The 21,055-nt window shown below is 36.6% G+C and overlaps 2 protein-coding genes and 1 pseudogene across 2 annotated transcripts; 2 read left to right on the forward strand and 1 right to left on the reverse strand.

Annotated features, from left to right (window-relative positions):
- The first annotated feature begins 12,016 nt into the window (after positions 1–12,016).
- LOC113273169 (kinesin-like protein KIN-4C) lies at positions 12,017–14,758 on the forward strand. Its single transcript, XM_026522930.1, has 7 exons — positions 12,017–12,069; positions 13,366–13,443; positions 13,760–13,926; positions 14,006–14,127; positions 14,257–14,293; positions 14,384–14,521; positions 14,607–14,758. Exons 1-7 carry the CDS (start codon positions 12,017–12,019, stop codon positions 14,756–14,758), a joined length of 747 nt encoding a protein of 248 aa, XP_026378715.1.
- LOC113362760 (kinesin-like protein KIN-10C) lies at positions 14,254–15,319 on the forward strand. Its single transcript, XM_026605251.1, has 6 exons — positions 14,254–14,293; positions 14,384–14,521; positions 14,607–14,889; positions 14,976–15,022; positions 15,138–15,159; positions 15,251–15,319. The coding sequence occupies exons 3-6, from the start codon at positions 14,758–14,760 to the stop codon at positions 15,317–15,319; spliced, it is 270 nt and encodes an 89-aa protein (XP_026461036.1). The 5' UTR covers positions 14,254–14,293; positions 14,384–14,521; positions 14,607–14,757.
- LOC113362759 lies at positions 15,286–20,379 on the reverse strand (annotated as a pseudogene).
- Between the last annotated feature and the right edge of the window lie 676 nt (positions 20,380–21,055).

The raw sequence follows: 21,055 nt of genomic DNA on the forward strand, positions 1-21,055 counted from the left end.
TAGTCTTTTTAAGTTTAAGTTCAGAAATCATCTTCAGATATATAACCTTCTCAAGTTCGCAGACTAGGTTCACAGACTTAAGTTACCGGGTAGAGTTTACAAACTCCAGAAAAAATTCTCGGGTATGAGAACTTCGCCGGTCCGCGGACTTAGTTTCACGCAAGTATTTTGTCAACTCCAGCAGAAATTCTCGGGTTTGAGAACTTCGGCAGTTCGCGGACTTGGCTCACACCATTCTTCTGGTTCTCTTGATCAACCAAGTTCGAAAACTTTGGTTCAAGGAATAGGACTTATTCATAAATGTGTTTCCACAACAATGCTTATGTCCACCATTGGTTACGTAAGCTAAACTCTCATTTCAATCATTGAAAACATTCTTAGAGGACGTTATACAGTTGTTACACCATTTCTCGTCAAAGCAATTTTCAAGATGATTGAAACATATCATGACTTTCGTCACATGGTAAAGATAAACTTGGTTAAAGCGAAAAGCTTACCAACTCATATTTCGAGATATAGATAGGCGAGGTATACTCGACTCGAAATACCAAATGTGTATAATCAAAGTCTATTTATATAGCATACGACTTCTTGTCTGAAAGAGTAGGAGATAGAGTAGATATACTTTTGAGTGATAGATAAGTTCAAGTCTTCACATACCTTTTTGTCGAGAAGTTCCACCGGTTCCTTGAGTAGTTCTTCTACTTGTATGATGAATCTCTATGAAGTCCTTGAGCTCAACTACACTTTCTATCCTAGTCCGAGACTTAGCTATAATAGACTAGAAATCAAGACTTATAGTTTTGATCACTAACATTGACAAACATGCTTGAGATAGCAACGCATGCGAGTTCGACCGAGCAATGCTCTAACAGCCTTAGTCTAGGTTCTGTTTCAGCTGGAGGCTTTTCCACTTTTATGTCCTTCAACTTCTAATGGAAGAAATGCTTTAAGTAAGGCTAGAAGGTAGTCCACCTCCTACTGCATAGACATGTGTCACCTACTCATCCATCATGAGGTAGAGACACATCCCTTAACTTCAAATAAAAAACTTGCATGCCACTTAATGGATTAACTTGATGTACTTTATCCTTATGTACAATCCCCATAAAACAGTAAAAGTCTTGCCTTTAGTATATAATCCAAACATTTAAACACACACTTGATTAAGATTAGGCTAATCCGGTTTTATTAAACCAAAAATGATTTGTTTCTAAACCATTAAAAATCTAAAAACAACCACCTAACTCTAACACATGAAAGTTACTAACAAAAGGGGTGTTCTGAAGGTGAAATTCCAAATTAGCGCATCTTCCTAGGCATGGTATTCGACTTCCATTTGCAATCATAACTTCAAACACTTCATCTATAGTCACCTCAATATTAAACTATTTAGTTATAGATGGATCAAGGAAGTTGTGAGTTCTACCTGAATCTACTAGAATTGCGACTTTCTCCTTTTTAATTTCCCCCAGAGTACGCATGGTTTGTGGTCTTGTCGACCCTGCATGCATAGAAATTTCAGCTTTCGCTTATGCTTCCATGTCCTCTGGAATGTACTATTTTTATTCATCAAAGTCCTATCCTTCCATGAGAAATAAAGTTTTTTACTTACATCTATCGCCTCAAAACCATCTTTCATCGCAGTTATAACACAATTGCTTCTTTCGACGTTCCTCTGCCTCTTTCGTAGTCAACTGCTTGATTGGTGGAATATGATTACTTTTAATTGGTGATGGTGTAGGTGTAGTATTAAGACGTACCGCACGTCTGTAACTCTATCTTCGCAAACTAACCTTTTCATCTTGTAAAGGAGCCTATAGTCTCAACTAAAGATTTTGGACTTAATGCCTGTACTTCCAGTCGTACCTCAGGATTCAATCCACCAATATAACAGCTCACCAAAAAGCTTCCTGGAAGATCACTTACCAGGTTTGATAATCGTTTGAAATCCTCTTGTTATCTCCAATAGAGTTAAAATTAGTCTAACTAATCTTGGACAAGGCTGTCGTTGGGTCGTCGTATTTTGTGCGTCCAAATCTCTTCAAAAAAGATGCAGAGAACCCTTCCCAATTAGGGTTAGGTGATATATTATTCATCAACTTATACCATTGTAACGCCTTCCCATCAAGATTAATACCCGCCAATTGCACCTGTTTTGCAGCCGGTATTTCATAAAATTGAAAGTACAATTCAGCACGATATAACCAACCTTCAGGATCTGTACCTTCAGATCGCGGAAAAATCACCTTCCCATCATTCCTAGATGTGTTACGAGCTCTACTGTTTGATGCCAAGTCTTTTTCCAACAACTTCTCCAATTATTCCGTCGGGCGATTATTTTATGTAGCCATCTCTGTAACTTGTGCTGTCAATTGCTCCACCAATGTTCTTTTCTGTTCTCGAGTTTTGGTCATACAAGGAGCGAAACCGCTTTGATACCAATGATAAGAAATTCTTATCACGGCCAGCAGAAGCGATAATGCAAAAGAGAGACAAAGGAATAATACAAATCTTAAGTTTTCTGATTGAATAACAATCAACCTGACAAACGATTTAAATAGACAAAAACATAAAAGACTCCTAATCAAACTCCTATTCCTAATGTTATTAAACGTGGGGCTAAAAAAACTCTGTCTAGAAAAACCTTCCAAGACTCCTAAATAAACAAAATACTGAAATTAAATCCTACAAGACTTTTACTTATGTTCCAACTCTTATTAGGGGAAGGTTTATGCAGTTGTGACGCAATCATCTTCTGTCTCGGTAGAACTGGATTCTATCATTTGCTTGTGACTTCTAGCAAGCTTGCAATCATTAAAAAAAAAGTGGTTTATGTAAAGAAAAAGGGAAAGATAGATTTTTATGCACTTTATTCATACTATGTGAAAATGCGGGGGACTAACAACCGCACCCAACTATTCGTTTGGAAATCTGAGAGGACTTACTCCAATACACTTTCTAGAGAATCAACTAGACAGTCAGACTCAATCTAGAGTAAAGTATATCAAAGAGTTTAATATCTCTATTTCACAATGTAATCATCAAATCAAACAGATAGAAATCCGCGATCTTGATTATTATGTGAAATAACTTGAACGGTACCAAAGACCAATGTTCAAGTGTCAATCAATGTAAATCAACAACCAAAGGTTGGATATTCTAATTGATTGATCTCAACGCACAACCTGTGATATTTCAATTATATAACAAAACATAATGCGGAAAATAAATAACACAAACACCAGAATTTTGTTAACGGGAAACCGCAAATGCAGAAAAACCCCGGGACCTAGTCCAGTTTGAACACCACACTGTATTAAGCCGCTACAGACTCTAGCCTACTATCAATTAACTTCGGACTGGACTGTAGTTGAACCCCTAATCAATCTCACATTGATTCAAGGTACAGTTGCGCTTCTTACGTCTCTGATCCCAGCAGGATACTACGCACTTGATTCCCTTAGCTGATCTCACCCACAACTAAGAGTTGCTACGAACCAAAGTCGAAGACTTGATAAACAAATCTGTCTCACACAGAAAAGTTTATATTGAATAAATCTGTCTCCCACAGAAATACCCAAGAGTTTTTGTTCCGTCTTTTGATAAATCAAGGTGAACAGGAACCAATTGATAAACTGGTCTTATATTCCCGAAGAACAACCTAGTATTATCAATCACTTCACAATAATCTAAATTGTATGATGGCGAAACTAGATATTGTGAAATCACAAACGATGAGACGAAGATGTTTGTGGTCACGTTTTGTATTTCCTATCGGAGAAATTAATCTCGAGCAAATCTTAGAGAAGATAATACTCAAACGATAGATTCGGGCAAGATCAGAACACACAACTACAAGAGAAATAGTTGGGTCTGGCTTTACAATCCCGATGAAGTCTTTCAAGTCGTTAACCAACAAGGTTTAGGAAAACCTAAGGTTAAAGGACAATCGGCTCTAGCTTGTGCAAGTAGTAACACACAGAATTGTGGGGATTAGGTTTCCCAGTTGCTAGAGTTCTCCTTTATATAGTTTTCAAAATAGGGTTTGCAATCTAAGTTACCTTGGTAACAAAGCATTCAATTTTCACCGTTAGATGAAAAACCTGATTCATCCAAGCTAATATTTTTCAACCGTTAGATCGAACTTAGCTTGTTACACACAAATGAAATGTATCCTCATTTAGGTTTATGTAACCGTACCTAAACGTGTACACCATGTTGGCTCAACAATGGTCAACCAAAGTTACATATATGATAAATCTCATATCAACCATATTCATCTTAACCATAACTAGTTTAAATGACTCAAATGAAAATAGTTAAAGAGTCATTCAATTATATTATTCTCATAGAAGTATACAAGAACACAATCGAAACAAAGTCGGTCTGATTCACTCGAATCAATTCATGAACAATATGGCCACGGTTTATAAAGATTGCATTCCTTATTATATAAATGTTTAAGTTCATGTACACAATTGATTTTAGAAAGTAACTCACTCAAGTACGCAAACGGGTACGCACACTTGAGCATCCGTACTTGAATTTGGTTACGCCAGTATGCGTACAGGTGCACATACTACAACACATTCCAAACTCCAGCAGATTTTCACGGACATGGACTTTCCGCTGGTATGCGTACAAGTACGCATACTTTCCCAGACATTAGTAACCACCAGTACGCGTACGGGTACGCATACTTAGGCTCTCGGTTTTGGACTTGCACAATAATGTGATTTATACACTATGTTTATATCCAAACATTGGTTACATGTTTCTAAACTCTTTATTTCAATCATTGAAACTTTCTTAGAGGATGTTATATAGTTGTTGTTCACAAACTATTTTTCATCAAAGCAATTTTCAAGTTATTGAAATTATCATAACGAAACATTTCAAGTCTTCACCAAATGATTGTATCACACAAACCATGTGGGATGTTACTCAGCAATTCTCATATGATCATATTCGGACTTTCATAACGAATGTAAGATGAATTTGGCCGAAGCGAAAGCTTGCATATTCCGAGAAATATATAAGCGAGATAAACTCGGCTCGAAATCTCAAATGTGTATAATAGAAAACTATATCGTGACACGATTTATGTCCCACTATAGAAGATAGAGTAGAAATAGACTTTCTAGGTGATAGATAAGTTTATGTCTCCACATACCTTTTGTCGATGAAGTTACACAAGCTCCCCTTAGTAGTTTTTCGTCTTCAAGTGATGAACGCCGTGAAGTCTAAAGCTCAACTATACAATCTATATCCTAGTCTGAGACATCTAAATAGGCTAGAAATCAAGACTTATAGTTTTGATCACTAACATTGACAAACATGCTTGAGATATCAACGCATGTGAGTTCGACCGAGCAATGCTCTAACAGTATGAAAAAAGGGATGACCCAGTCTTCTGCACCAAATAGTAGATTGATTCTTGATACATGACAAGGCAGTGGAATTGATGGATGGAGGTGCAAGATTGAAGTTGATGAATAAGATGATCGGTGAACATGACAGTGCAAAGGATATAGTCCTCCCTTACTGATCCCCTTGAACAATATCTTCTGAGATAAATGATCCTTTGCAACATAATCATAAGGTGTAAAGGTAAGAAAACAATTGTTGTCTTTGATAAATTGATTCACGTAAATCAAATATTGAGCACATTTGGGAACATGAAGAACATTTTTCAAGGTAAAAGACTGATCCTGAAGAATAAAGTTTGAATTACTAATATGAGAAATAGCCATACCTTCACCATTAACATTAGATACTTGTGCAGAACCATCATAAGAAGTAGAAGTACCATAGTCATCCATATTGTAAGTGAGATGGTTTGTAACTCCAAAATTCATGTACCAAGGATTTTCATCCAAAAAGTTTGCATTGCTAACAAATTTGTAGTGGTTCACGACCTTAATACACGAAATTCATTCGTTGATAACACTCAAGAGCCAAGTGACTAGGTTTAGAGCAGATTTGATGAATAATTCGAGTGCCAGAAGAAGTAGTTGATCCTGAGGATGAAATGTCAGTGGAAGTAGAAGGACGAAAAACAGAGGAATGAGTACTTTGAAATCCTCCTCGAGAGTGAAAACCACGTCCACGACCAGGGAAAGCAGGATTAAACGAAGATCAAAAGTTACGGGAGTTACCTTGAGAGGATGATGCATGAAAGGACTTTGATTCTGCATCAGATTTCAAAGCTGAATTTCGTTCAACAAGAATGATTTCTTCACTCAGAAGAAGACTATGCAACTCACCAAAAGTAACATGAGGAGATCTAATCCTGATTGAGGTAGCAAAAGCATGATGATCTGGTCCAAGACCACCAAGAACAATAACAAGAAGTTCATCATCTGAGATACGAGATTCACAAGCAGCAAGTTGATTTGAAATGTTCTCAATATCATAGATGTATGTAGAAACCTTGGAAGAACCTAATTTCATATTCTGCAGTTGAGTGCGAAGTTGAATTGTATGTGTGGAACAAGAAGCACCGAATATTTTCTTTAATTTATCCCATAAATCTTTTGATATAGAGCAGTCAGAGACATGAACAAGAACACTAGCAGAAATTGAAACATTTAAAAGAAGAAAAACACATGTATCTTCATCATACCAAATAACATAATTGGGATTAACAGTCGCAGCCGATTTAGTAGTAGAAGTAAGAAATTGACGAGGACATGAAATAGATCCATCCACATAGCCAAGAACATGAAATTTACGAAGAACGGGAGTGATTAACGATTTCCATGTCAATAAATTATCATCCTGAAGTTTAAGGGGAATGATATTTGCTAAAGTATGAAGTGGAACTGATATGATTGAAGAATTTGAAGATTCAACAAGACGACATGATTGATTTACATAATGTAATAAATTGAATTGACAAGGTAATTTATTTTCTAGTGAAGATGAGAAGCGGAAGATGGAGATATTACCTAGGGTTTTCAGTCTGATACCATAGTTGTTGTAAAACACTCAGGTTAACTTTATTAATTGAATATACAAAAGAAGAAGATTACTGAACTATTTAATAATAACAAAAAGGCAGATAACGGTAAATCAAGAGACCGTTAAGAGCTGTGAATGATTCACTAGAAAAGGAAAAGAACCAATCAAAAGAGGAAATTTGGACTTTGTCAGTTACATGATTAATAGAGAAGCTTAGCTAAGACAGTTTGTAGTAAATGAGTTGTACACAGACTCTTATTTCTACAAGATAAATATCTTTAAAATTGAATTCTTCACAAAATGGCCCTACAGTTGAGTTTCACTAAAATTTGGTAAGTCAGTTGCATTACCAGAATAATAATAAATTATGCTGCAAAAAAGTCCCGATTATTTTATTATTTTGGTGACCCGTCCGACATATCTAGGTAGCGACAACTAACTGAAACTGGAATTTGATAAAGTGAAATTACATCAGTAAAAGTTGGAGTTACATTTCCAGACACACTAAATTTCTCACATACTAAAGTGCAAGGAAACTTTTTTCACTTCCAATTTCCTCATCGTATCAGCCAACTCTGTTTTTTTAATAATTCACATATATTCTGATAGATCTTGTGGTTGTTTTTTTTTCCCGTGATCTTGGTATTCTTATTAATAATATTTGAACGGGTAGTAGGAATTAGGATGTTAATGAGTTTCAAATTTAAGATCCAACGATTTTACTACTATACATTAGAGGAAAATCTGCACTAGGTTACAAGTTCTAAGCGGGCAACTAGGCAAATTTGTTTATCAGTAGTAAACTTAAACTGCTTCTTTACCTTAATTTAGTGTTACTATTGTTATTCCAAATGCAAATACCTCTTAAAATAGTGTTGTAAATTGAGTTTAAAATTCGTCAACAACCTAATTCCGAATGACCGATCACAAAATAAATAAAACAACTAATTTTTTGAGTTTCAGATGGATAACTGCCTTTGGTTGATAAATTGGTATGTGTCTTAGCAATTCTCTTTCAGCTGAACGTTTTTTCCTAAAGTATAGGGTCAAGGATGGCAGTCTTGCATTCATGAGCTTGCAATTTAGACACAAGTGACCACCACTCTCATGATGGTCAACTTTGTGAGTCAAATCTGATTGACTTTGATGATCCCCAATTATTCAGGTTATTATTACGTGCTTCTAAGTTTTTAATTGAGTTTTCCCAGACTCTACAACCTGATCATTCGGATCTTACTTATGATTAACTTCATCCCAAAGAAATTTATTCAGACCCTTTTATAGATCCTGAACCACAACTAGATATAGTTGTTTTAAACAGAAAACTAGATAAGGGCGTGCTTGGTTGGTTCACTTTCTTGGTCTGTTACAGTTCCCTTTTATCTGTGATAATACTTTTTGATGCAAATGACCCACAATTTTTCCGGATACTGCTATATGATTTGAGGTGACTAATCATTTATTATTCTGGCTGCATACTTTAAACTCAGCACTTCTTGGGAGGTAACCCATTCACATGCGACACTGTTAAATTCTTCCTTAACTCTTTTTCTTCAAGTGGTAATAGTTTCTCCTTGTTCATGCTTTTTATTTCATCTCTAGAACATTGAGGACAATGCTAGATTTAATTTGGGAGTATGGGAGAAACTTCATAGTTGCATTATAGAACTCTGGATCCTGGAAACTTTTGTTAATGAAGGATAACACTAACCAATCTAAGTGGAAGGAAACATCTTAGTTGTAGGAGTTGAGGAACCCAAACTAAAGAGCTTATTCATAAAAGGACAAATTTCAGGTGTTAGAAATAACATGGTAGTTTCACCGTATCTTGGAGTCGTCATATCACATTCTGTTTTTATTTTTGCAAATTTTTTGTTTCTCTAAGTGATTTGGCGGGGCATTAATAGCGCCTTGATTTTCGATGAGATGAAGTAGAGTGACTGAGTTACTAAAAAAAATAAAAATCAATTAGACCAATCAGAACAAAAATAAAAATCGATTTTTTTTTAATTATTATTATCCAATAAAATTGACCGTTGGGACCCTTGTATAACTTCTGTGTTTATATTAGAGTTCATACCAGTATCTCAATCCGTTAGGATTCCTATGATTTATTTTTTCATTGACGATCAAACAGATATTTGGGAAACATCGTTCACTTTAGACAACATCACAGACCATCTATCTCTATAACCATATTCTTAATCCATTCACATGATTTGTTTGACTCCGGATATTGATGTCCGTAGTACGAACATCTGAGTAGACCTCTATTTACTTATATATGAATCTTAGTATGCTTGAGTACGAAATCGTGTATACCAATTGGATTCACAATCACAGTACTTCCTCCTGTAGTCAATGAGAGTATGCCAACTAAGGAGATTGTTTAGTGTCGTACCTAGATTTTGCACATGTACCTAGGGATTTGAGTAAAACTTTTATGGGTATACCTCTTGTAAACCATCTCGAGACTATAACTCGGTCATTAGGGTCATCTAGGGGTTCAAAGGCTTGTTGCACACACTAAGTGCAATTGCGATTCTTGCGACAATGAGCTAAGATTTTATTTTCTAGATTAGATTTGCTCGAGCACTAGCAAATTATAAGTTTGGGGTGTTTGATAGGCACATTTATATGTCTTATTAAATCTTTGATTGATAAATTGATAGTCATTGTATTGTACTTATTCTGCTATTTTATGTGTGTGCAGGTATTTTGGGAGAAATAAACTTTTACGGAAAAACTAGCCTGAAAAGTTGTATTTGCACCCCCTTGGGAAAAATTACTAAACACACCCAAAAATGTGTTGAAGGCACCCATAAAAAGTGCTAAAAGCACCGATGAAATTTATTAAAGGCACCCCATTGGATATAGGCGCCCACCATTTGGATAAGGGCACCCCTTCTCATTCCTTTTAAAGAAATAGTGTTGACGGGAAATCGATCTTACATCTGCGTAACTTTCTGGATTTATATTTGGAGTGTTTTGGTCGGATTTGAGTTCTGAATTGGATTGGGATTGATCTGGTTCGATAAAACAGGGGTAGTACGAGATTTTGTTTCGAAAAAAAAGGAATTTGGTGTTGATTTATTTACAATAGGGAAGAATGAGTATTCATCCGGTATTTAGTTAAAAAAAGGTAAGTCTGTGAGGATTTAGGGAGTAAAATCTTACATGTTGTATCTTTGGAAATAGTTTGGGAGACAAATTGATTTAGGGAGTAAAATCTTACATGTTGTATCTTTGGAAATAGTTTGGGAGACAAATTAGAAGCCGCACAAAGAAATTGACATAAAAGGAAATATGACCGTAACTTTTGTGGGAAGAAAATAAAATATTTTGTGAAGATATTTGGTCTTGTGGTGTATCTATACGAAGGGTTAGGGTCAGAGGAGGATTATGGAGAGTTAGGAGAGTTTTGGGGAAGCTCTGGTTCGGAGATTACAGAGACGCGAAGAGTTTCTACTGCTGCAAAAGAAGAAGGAGACAAAGAGCATTAACTTGTTGAAGTCCGTCGTAGATTGGGAGAACTGTTGTAGGAACTGTTATCGGCTGTGGTTGAAAAATAGTTTTCAGCAACTGATTTTAACCTTTTCTAGTTGTACCTTCGTAATACTGATTTTATAACGCCAATAAAGCATTGTAGATTCATTATTTTTATTCTTTTTGATTCTTTTCTTCTGTGTGAGCACTATTGAGGTATAAAATATTATTTTGAGAGAGTGTACATCATGATAAGCTAAACCCCAACACTGGGATAACAGAGGAAGCCTTATTTCATAATTGTTCAGTAACTATAATTGATTATTTATGATTTTTTGCACTTATTTTAACTGATTTATGATTTTCATGGATTAGTTGTGATCTTATTTGATGATGTATGCTTAGTCCTAGTACTTTTGACGCATCATGCCCATAGTTTACAATTAATATTTTTGAAATCAACCTTTGACAAAGAAATAGAGTCCATAAGGAGCTATAATTGTTAAGAATCAATATGCATCACTCGATTTTGATTAATGATGGAATCTTTAGTCCTAGTAACTCTTAATATTGTTATCATCTTTTATATATATTTGTTAGAATTAAAATTTAAGTCTATTATACAGTCTTCACAAGCTCGAGAGAACGATACTTGTCTTACCACTTCTACATCACATCAAACACGTCACCTAATAAGTCATAGTCCATCTTATATTTAACATCACCCCAAAAACAGTTGCACATTTGACCACTACCATCCATTTCAATTGGAGAAAAAAATATGGATTGATTTTCTTGAAAGTATTCTAACAAATGTTCATCATCTCCTTTTCCGAAGACATCTTGACGTCTTGTTCTTTGTATATAATTGTTACAGTCCATTTGAGTGAAATTCAGATTCCGAGACCTTCCCGGCTGAACACCAAAGTATGCAAAAATATTTTTCTGACTTATACCCGCATTATACATGTTTCTAATCTTGCTTGAGCAGTTTCAATTTTCCTATGTGATCTCAAGATATGCACTTCTCCTGGACATGTGAGCTGGTTATTCTGTTTTTCTACAAATTCTATTACAGGCTATTTTGAATCATCGTTTAGTAGTTTAATGACCAATTTTTCTTAGCAACTGGTTTGTGCGTGTAATCGTTGTTTCGTTGGAGATCCCCTTGAGTTATTTCGATGCATTCCTTAATTTGAACAAACCAAAACTCTTCTAGATTTTTCTTTATCTTTTCGGTGAGTGGTCGAATTCTTACTGATACTAAAACCAACTCCTCTAGCATATAGTCCTCATACGCTTTATATTCTGAATCAAATTCCATTCCAATTTTCGACACTTCTTTATTAAAGCCCTTCACTCTTCACTCATTGGAACATCTTTCTCAGTAAGCAAGTTATCTTCATCTTCATATAGGGAGTGAGTTTCAAGAATCACCGCGACTTGATTCATGAGTACAATAGAAAAAAAATACTAATTAGTATCGTAAAAAAATCAGATAGTGTATTTAATTCTTTTACTAAAAAAAAGTATTGAAGTAGCCTAGTACTGGGTATTCATATGAATGGCGTTGTTAGGAATTTTGAATGAAAGAGAACATGATTACAGTTGTTCCAAGTATTAAAAGGGAATATGATTGCATTTGTTCATATAATTCAGACTTGTGAATGAAAGGGAACTGTAGGTGTAAAAAGTTGCACAACTACATCCAACAATCAATATGAAATGATAGTAACGTAAGCAAGTAAGAGACTCATAAGAACACAATATATACGTGGTTCGGCATGATTACCTACGTCCACAACGGTGAAAGGATGATCTTATTACTTTACTCAAGTTTACGAGGAAGAATGCTCTCAAAATACTCTATCTCTCCTCTCACTCACTTACAGATTACTTGCCTCCTCTCAATACAACATGTTTATATTTATAGGCTAGTTACAGTATAAGTCACATTCTATCTTCTTCGATGGTCCTGTCGGGTGATTAGTACTGTCTTCCCCGATACTTATCACCTAGTCTCACATCACCCCGATGAGCATTCTTCCCGATGTGTTTCTTCCCGATATCGATATTCTTTGACCCGACGTCGCCGTTCCTCCCGACCCGAATCGGCTATCCTTAGTTCCTGGCCCCCACTTTGATTAGATTCTTCTGCTCTTCACACCTGCCTTGTTAGTGTATTTAATGCCTTGATTCCCGATACACATTTCTCCATCACATTTGATTCTTCACTTTAAACGTGCTCGTCTCACATGCGCTTGGTAGATATCTCTTTTCTTGTGCTCGTGTTATAGAGGTTGATTCGGTGTTTCACTCTGCTCCTGTCTCTGGTGGGTCGTCGTCTGAGATCATGCCATGTACACTAGTCAGTTATTTACTACTACAGGAACTAGTATATTGTGAATGAATGAGATTAAGGGAACTATTGTACACACTATGAACAAATCATAACCATAAAAGTTAAGGATGAGAAACAATTCACAATTATTGTTAACGAGAATTTCATATCTTGTTTCCTATTAAAAAGAACGCACGATAGATTCTTTTTTTTATTACAACATCGTAAAGGGTACCAAGTCGGTACGTGTTGATACTAAAATCTTGATCAAACCAAACCAAAAGCTTTTATCGAGCAAACTACGTACCTCTCTACCTGATTCATGTTCGTGGATGATTTTCATTGTTTTACTTGGACATCGATATGCAATTTGCACTGCTAAATATTTTTAGATGCAAAAAAAAAATTGGTAGGTTAAAACTTGAGTCAGCAGACATCTTAGTCAGAAGACATCTTAGTCACATACTTGGCAACGGTGGTGTTAAATCAAAGTTCGAGTATGGTTGGGATATATTTATTTCATTTTGATTTTTTTTTTTAAATGGATATTTGAACCCCTATTTATGATGCAGATATTCTGATAATTTATCCGGATCTGTGAGTTTCGGGACATCAAAACCAAATCGAGATACAAGTACCTTCTGTAGCGTGTAAGAGAAGATGTACATCTGCAAATAGCTACATGTGTCAGTTATCTTTTTTCGAATTCAAACCCAAACCGCCATTTCCTTAAATAAGTCAGCTCATAAATTCCCGTTTCACTCTCTTCACTGATCTCCAGATCTTCAATGGCGATTCTCAACGACTCTTTACCTCCACCTTCTGTATGCTTATTCATTGACTTCTGATAAATGCACAACCTTAACGTTTTTTGTTAGTGTAGGTAATTATTGTATATCATGGCTCTCGTCTTTGAAACAGTTTAATAAGCTTTTGCTGCACTTCATTTGTGTATCTGTTGAATAGTCGCTCTCATGCCATCTTTACAATCTCACTGGACCAAAGTAGAATCACACGGGTCACCAAAGATGATGCTGGAGATAATATATTATCTGCAAAACTTCATTTGGTGGACCTTGCTGGTTCAGAGCGTGTCAAAAGAATGGGAACAGATGGGTTGCGTTTGAAAGAAGGTGATTAAAATATATAAATCTGTACATTAAATATCTACGGTTTCTTGAGCTGTTTACTCACGAAGTATGATATCTGTAGGCATTCACCTAAATAGAGGATTATTGTCTCTTGGAAAGGTGATACGATCTTTAGGAGAGAAAACGAGGAAGGAAGGAGGGCATGTTCCTTACCGCGACAGCAAGTTAACACGTATGCTTCAGGCAAGGGGATATTCATATATGCTTTTTGGTTTCTAATCGATAACGTATTTTAGGAACTCAATAGTTTTTTAATGAGTATGCTATGGTGAAATTACTGATCCTCCCTTTTACTTTGTGTTGATTTTGCAGGACTCTCTTGGCGTTAATGGCAAGACAGTGATGATTGGTAAGTATTGATTTTTGTAGTTCTCGAGTTTGGTTGTTGTTAGAGAGACTCGATGTTTATTATTTGGATTATTTTATTTTCTGATTACAGCTTGTGTGAGTCCCGCAAACATAAATGCCGACATAACATTGAACACTTTGGAGTATGCCAATCGTGCTCGAATCATCCAGAACAAGGCATTTGTAAGGATGTCTACAGGGTTGCAAACTCCACTCCAAGCCTGTAGAGGTACATATATTACTAATTGGGTAATAGTTTGTTGAAATTATTGTATTCCTAATAATCTAAGAGCTTAAAGTCGTGTTTTGTGCAGCTCAATCTTCTGCAGCAAGGAAGAGAGATATATCAGGCAATTCATCTAATCCAGTAATGCTTGAAAGTGTTGAAGTACCTGTAGAGGTACATATATTACTAATTGGGTGGGTTCAAGACATAAATCTGTACATTAAATATCTAATCCAGTAATGCTTGAAAGTGTTGAAGTACCTGAGCCAAGTACTCCCAAACCGCTTTCGGATGTGACCAACTATACTGATGAAACTGAAGCAATTCTCTCTCCACTAAGCAAATTTTTTGCTCGTAGTTCCAACTTGAAGGTTTATTGAATAACTTGCAACCTACACAGCGTTTCGGTTAATCTCTTCAAACTTATTTACTCCATTTTGCTATTACTAATATGCAGACCACCTTTATTCAAGAATATCTTGCTTGCCTGAACACTGCTAGCAAGTAAGTTCAGCTGCTATGCGCGAACTTGATCTCTTTCTATCTTGTACTTAATGTTTAATAATTTACTGACGTGTAGTTGAGCGTTTTATTTATTTGTTTACTTGTTTCGTTGCAGAGAGCAGCTGATGGAGCTAAAGGTACTATTTAGGAATCTAAAATGCAGAAGTTGAATATGAATTTGTTTGCTGCATATTATTGATTTTTCGTTTTCCTTTACTTGTGTTTCAGGGCATTGGAAAGAGAAGAGCAGACCACATAGTCGCACTAAGAGAAGCGAGCCCCATACAATTGGTTTAGAAAAGATGGCACGGTGTTATAAAGAGAACTGTGCCTACATTTAAAAAAACTGGAACCTACAAAGGCTACGAGAATAATCAGCAACAGTGATCATGAGCATTTTAAGTTCCAACATTAAAAGTACATCGTCCTCTGTAGGTAGTCATTTTGGGCTCTCTCACGTAAAAGAGGAACAGTGAAGTAGAAACATCTACAGTATTTCGTTGACAGGAGCTGCTGTTTATCAACATGTGTTCTTTCGAGAAATATAACCTTGGCTAGAAGCGCACCCACACATTTCAATCCATACTGGAAGAGCCTGCATATAACAAATCAATAAAGAATATTAATGGATTACAACACAAACACCAAGGATATTGATATGTTATCCAAGTCATCCAGAACTAGATCTAAAGATCCAGGAATCTGCAAGCTCATTAACCTGTATGTTTTCTTCGGTTTGGCAGTGTTGTTTCTTTGCTTTGTTTGTAGCACCATACATACAAGTGAGGAGCCAATCCACATTCTTAAGGTCGGGCTTAAGGATTTAACCTACATTTTCACTATAATGATAAGGACTTTTTTTTAATACCAGTGGCAACTCACTGTTTAGTCTTAGGTATTTGGTATCTGTTCTCAAATTCTGCAAGTCCTACTCAGGAGACAACTTATACTGCTAACTTGGCATATCTTAGGTACTATTTAGTCATAGGTATCAATAAGCAGCAGAGTTCACTGTCATCAAAATCCAATGATTTCTCCAGTTGTTTACACTCGCAACTGCTGCTTCTTCAACACAGCCATTTGCTTCAGCAACAACTGCATTGCTGTAATCCCAATTTCAAGTTTTGAGACATCAGAAATTAACACTCTGATCAGCTGATTGGTTACCCCATTCTGGTTTATAGTTCAATGCAAGAATTCTAAGCTAAAACCAGAATAAGTATTACCTTCAACATCCTTTGGTTCAGACTGCAACAGTTCCATCATCAAAAACATCCAACTTTACGTCAATTCACCATCCACTGCTATCGGTTCCATCCTCATTTTGATTCAGCATCCTGCAAAACTCACAAATTAACTTATCAAAAGCCAAACCCTAAAACAGCATGTAGCATAAATTCTTCTCTGCATTAACATGTCTTAGTCTTCTTCCTCTCATATCTCTACACTACAATCATCAAATTTATTATAGTTAACAGAGACCCGCATCCTTTTCCACCAAGAAGGTGTACAAGTGTATATGGTTTGTGAAAACCCACCAGTATCTTAAGGGGAAAAAACCCATGAAACAGAAACGGTAAAAAAACAACAACACGAAACTGAGTGAGATCCACATTCCATTACTTTACCCTTAGTTTCTTCTCATTAATTATTGTTATAAAAACACAGATTGTTTGTTAATTGGACGAGCCGTCCTTTTCAACATTTGTACAAGTATGTCACTCAAAGTCGGTTCCTGCAACCGCTTCAACTTTGTAAACTGTGGTTGGAAAAACACCACACCACCAATGCAAGCTGTCGAAAGAGCTGTCATAAACAAAACAAAACAAAATAATGTAGACAAGTATGTCAAAAGCACAATATTTAATGACGCATGAACAAACTACACATCTAACCTAAGTCGAAAGCAGACAAACAATAAGAAACAAATTCCAAGACGATTTATCATGTTTAGAATTTACCTCTTCTAGAAGTTGAACCACTCAGGCCTGATTTGTCTTTGTGCGTAGTTGGCCAAAAGAACTAGCAAAGCAACAAAGAGCCGAGGCAAGCTATGCAGTTGGCAAAATGAAGCAGCGAATCAGTCCAGGGTGGAACCAGCCGAAGTAATCATTTAAGATACCTCAATCAGTGAACGCTTCATCTATGCTGTTTCACTTACACATTTTATTGAACCCTCGTCGTTTGCATTATTTTGGTGTCCGCCTATGAAATCGTTTACACTGGTTATGTCTTGAACCCACCCAAATTTAACCATGGCAGCCAAGATAGCGGTAGCTTCGTTCAGATTGCCAGCTCCATGACATTTACAGATTAGATTCCTACACTTATCAAGTGTGGGCTTAAGTCCTTGTTCTCCCATTTCATTAAGCAAACTGAGTGCTTTAGAGAATCTTCCTTCTCAGAGACTGCATCTATTAGTGCATCATAAGTTGTGCTGGTAACTGGCATTCCCTTTTGAAGGATCTCATCTCGCAACTCAAAGGCGTCTAATAAGTTTCCTTCCTTGCAATGAGCATCAACCATTAAACCGTAGGTAAGTTCATCTGGCTTGATTCCATTCTTTTTCATCTCATCAAATAGTGCAAATACCTCTTGTGTATTCCCAGTTTTAATGTAGCCGTGCATAAGTGAAGTATAAGTTACGGTGTTTGGCATCAGCTTATTTTCCTGCATATCAAGAAGATCTCTCTAGCCTTTTTCATTTTTCCAGCCTTGCAGAAGCAATCCATCACGTCGTGTAAGTAACATTGTTAGCCATGATCTTCTGAAATGCCATATCTGCTAGCAACCGCTGGGCTTCTTCGAGGTCTCCAAGTTTACAAAACCCATCAATTAAAATATTGAAAGCGAGTGTAGTAGCAAAGCCCTTACCCACCATTTCCTGAAACAAATTCAGAGCTTTTTCCATGTTTCCTTCCTTGCAGCAACCATCCAAAAGAGCACTGTAAACAAATCTATCAGGCAAGACTCCTCTTGACGGCATCTCACTGAACAATCTGAACCCCTCCATTATATTACCTGATTTGCAGTATCCATCTATTATTGCAGCATATGTGAAGCCGTTTAGTATCAGACCCTTACCAGGAACGCTGTCAAACAATTCTCTAGCTCTTTCAATATATCCTGACTTACACAAACCATCGATCATGGAACTATATGTAACAATATTGGGATCGACTCCTTTCCTGCACATCTCGTCATGAAGCTCAAACGCTTTACCAATCTCAGCTTGCTTACAGAACCCAGATATGAGAACACTGTAGGTATAGACATCAGGAACCAAACCCTTCTCCTGGAATTCAGAGAATACACGCATAGCCTCCTGCATCTCTCCGTTCCTTGCGAGACCATGGATGAGGACACTATAAGCTTTCACATCAGGAAGAATACCTCTATCTATCATAGTACGAAATACCAAGATGGCCTCTTGAACTTGTCCCACTTTGAAGTACCCATCGACCAGGGCAGTGTAAATAACATCATTTGGAAACAAACCATGATTAAGCATCTCCGTAAAATAGCTGCCTGCCTTTTCCATTTCCCCTGCCTTGCTATGCCCATGTATGAAAGCTCCATACGTATATGCGTTTGGCTTTAACCCTTTCGCTACCATCTCTACTAAGTAAGGCTTCGCTTCTTCCATCCTCCCATCTTTACAGAAGCCAATTATAAGAGAATTGTAGCAGAAAACATCGGGTGCAACTCTTTTCTCACTCATTCCCTCTAATACCTTAATAGCCTCTTGAAACCTATGTTCCCTGCAATGACCTGCAATCAGATTTGTATAGATGACAGCATTCGGCTTCAAACCCCTTCTAACCATGTCATCCAAAACTCTACTTGCTTGAGAGAAATCCCCAGAGTGGCATAAACCATTGATTAATACACTGTAAGTAACTACTGTAGGTAGTAAGTTCTTCCGAGTCATCTCATCAAGCACTTCAAAAGCCATACTTGAATTACGCTCTCGACAATAACCCTCAATCAACATATTGTAGGTGTGAGAGTCAGATTCCCATCCCAAGTGATCCATCTCACTCAAGATTTCGCGTGCCTTTTCCACTCTACCTCTCTTACACAAACCACCAACCAGCATATTATAAGTTATACGATTCAGTTGAATTCCACTAGCAACCATCTCCTTCTTCACCCTGAAAGCTTCATCTACGTTACCTTCTTTCATGAACCCATCAATCAAAGTCGAGTACGCAACATGATTAGGCTTCAAACCCATCTCCACCATTTCTCCCAGAATCAATTTAGCATCACTAGACCTTCTCTCTCTACACAACCCATTGATAAGTGCAGTAAAGGTATACCCGTCGGGAACCAAACCCTTTTGAGCCATTAAACGTTTCAACTCAAAAGCTTCATCTAGTGCTCCAATCTTACAAAAACCTCCAATAACAACATTATACGTTACTGAATTAGGATTACAACCATTCCCTTCCATTTCAACAAGTACTTTCTTGGCTTCATTTACTTTACCCACTTTACAAAGGGCTCCAATAACATTAGAATAAGTATAAACATCAAACAATATTTTTGTTTCCAACATTTTATCATATACCTTCCAAAACAAACCTAACTTGTTTACTTTCACCAAATCCTTCATTAATGAATTACAACACCTTAAACTAGGAAAATATAACGCATTCTCAATACCCAAAATTACTTCCACAGATTCTTCCAACTTACCCGTTTTCTTGTATGTATCTATCAATATATCAATAACCATATTTTTACCATCACCGGCGGAAGTGGCGCCACCACTGACTTCTTGGAAAGAGCTAACAATAGAATGCAAATTCTCCAAAGGGGATAAATGGGTTTGTATCATTCGTTCTAATAAACCATTAGCTGGTCCAAATAACTTGGAATTACACAAATGAATCACCAAAATGGAAAAGGAATTCAATTTCTGAGGAATACCTAATTTTTGCTCAGACCAATAAAAGAAATGTAAGAGACGTCCAGCACAATTATTAATAATACTAACCTGATGATGAAGTATCGACTGAATGATATCTGGGTTCAACTTGTTGGATATATCTGATGATTCCATTAGGTACTGCCAGTTATCATGTTTAAGAAGATTGGATATTTCTTCAACGGAAGAAGATTCTTCCAAGGGTCTTTGCACTAAGCTACAGAATCTCATGGATCTTCTAAAGATCCCATTTCGTTGTACGAAGACGAGAAGCTTCTTCTGATACAACAATTTTAACATCTCTATACAGAAAATCAGACTCACCTCTATCTTTTCAGTGTTGGAAAGCTCGAGATGAAATGGAGTAAGAGACTTACTTTATTTTTGTAATGTCAATGTAGAATTCGAACTGGTGACTTCAACGTAGCTTTATCAGTCTGAAACCGAGCTCAATATCGGAGCTCGAGTCTAACTAGTGACAATTATTTTTGAACCGTGTCTCTGCTGTGCTGGGTTCAGGGCATATAGAATTACAGATTCATCTTCCTATCCACGGGGTTGTGGTTCCTATTTGGCACAACCTCTAATAATTACAATTGCCTTAAAAGTAGAAACTTGGACTTTATTTTTGACATCGAGAACCGCAACGGAAGGACAATGGCCAAAGTTCTTTTCGAGACACTCAGAAAACCTCCTTCGATTTGTCATTTCTCCCACTACTCCATCTTGATATTTTTTCAGAGATAATCGAAAAGAAAAGAATACAGTAGATTCCGCAAGCTGTGATCCAAGACAACTAGAGAGAAGGAATCAGGCAGCGGATAGCATGGCCAGTCGTGCGGCAGATGAAAGTTAAACAGGAAATCTATCAACCAAAATCAGACTCACCTCTATCTCATCAGTGTTAGAGAGCTCGAGATTAAATGGAACAAGAGATGTTTATGTTTTATTTTTGGAATGTCAATGTGGAAATTCGAACTGGTGAGTTCAGCGCAGCTTTATCAGTCTGAAGCTGAGCCCAATATCGGAGCTCGAGTCATACTAGTGACAATTATTTTTGAACCGTATCTCTGGGTAATAGCTGAAAATTTCAAGGCATA

The sequence above is a fragment of the Papaver somniferum genome, chromosome 4 (genome assembly GCF_003573695.1).
Source record: "Papaver somniferum cultivar HN1 chromosome 4, ASM357369v1, whole genome shotgun sequence".
Classification (NCBI taxonomy): domain Eukaryota; kingdom Viridiplantae; phylum Streptophyta; class Magnoliopsida; order Ranunculales; family Papaveraceae; genus Papaver; species Papaver somniferum.

Excerpts from the sequence above, each read along its gene's own strand:
- LOC113362760 (XM_026605251.1), top strand. The coding sequence starts at position 14,758 with ATGCTTGAAAGTGTTGAAGTACCTGAGCCAAGTACTCCCAAACCGCTT. Across the intron at positions 14,890-14,975 it reads CTCGTAGTTCCAACTTGAAG|ACCACCTTTATTCAAGAATA; the intron begins GTTTATTGAATA and ends ACTAATATGCAG. Across the intron at positions 15,160-15,250 it reads AGCAGCTGATGGAGCTAAAG|GGCATTGGAAAGAGAAGAGC; the intron begins GTACTATTTAGG and ends CTTGTGTTTCAG.
- LOC113273169 (XM_026522930.1), top strand. The coding sequence starts at position 12,017 with ATGGCGTTGTTAGGAATTTTGAATGAAAGAGAACATGATTACAGTTGT. Across the intron at positions 13,927-14,005 it reads TGGGTTGCGTTTGAAAGAAG|GCATTCACCTAAATAGAGGA; the intron begins GTGATTAAAATA and ends TGATATCTGTAG. Across the intron at positions 14,294-14,383 it reads TGGCAAGACAGTGATGATTG|CTTGTGTGAGTCCCGCAAAC; the intron begins GTAAGTATTGAT and ends TTCTGATTACAG.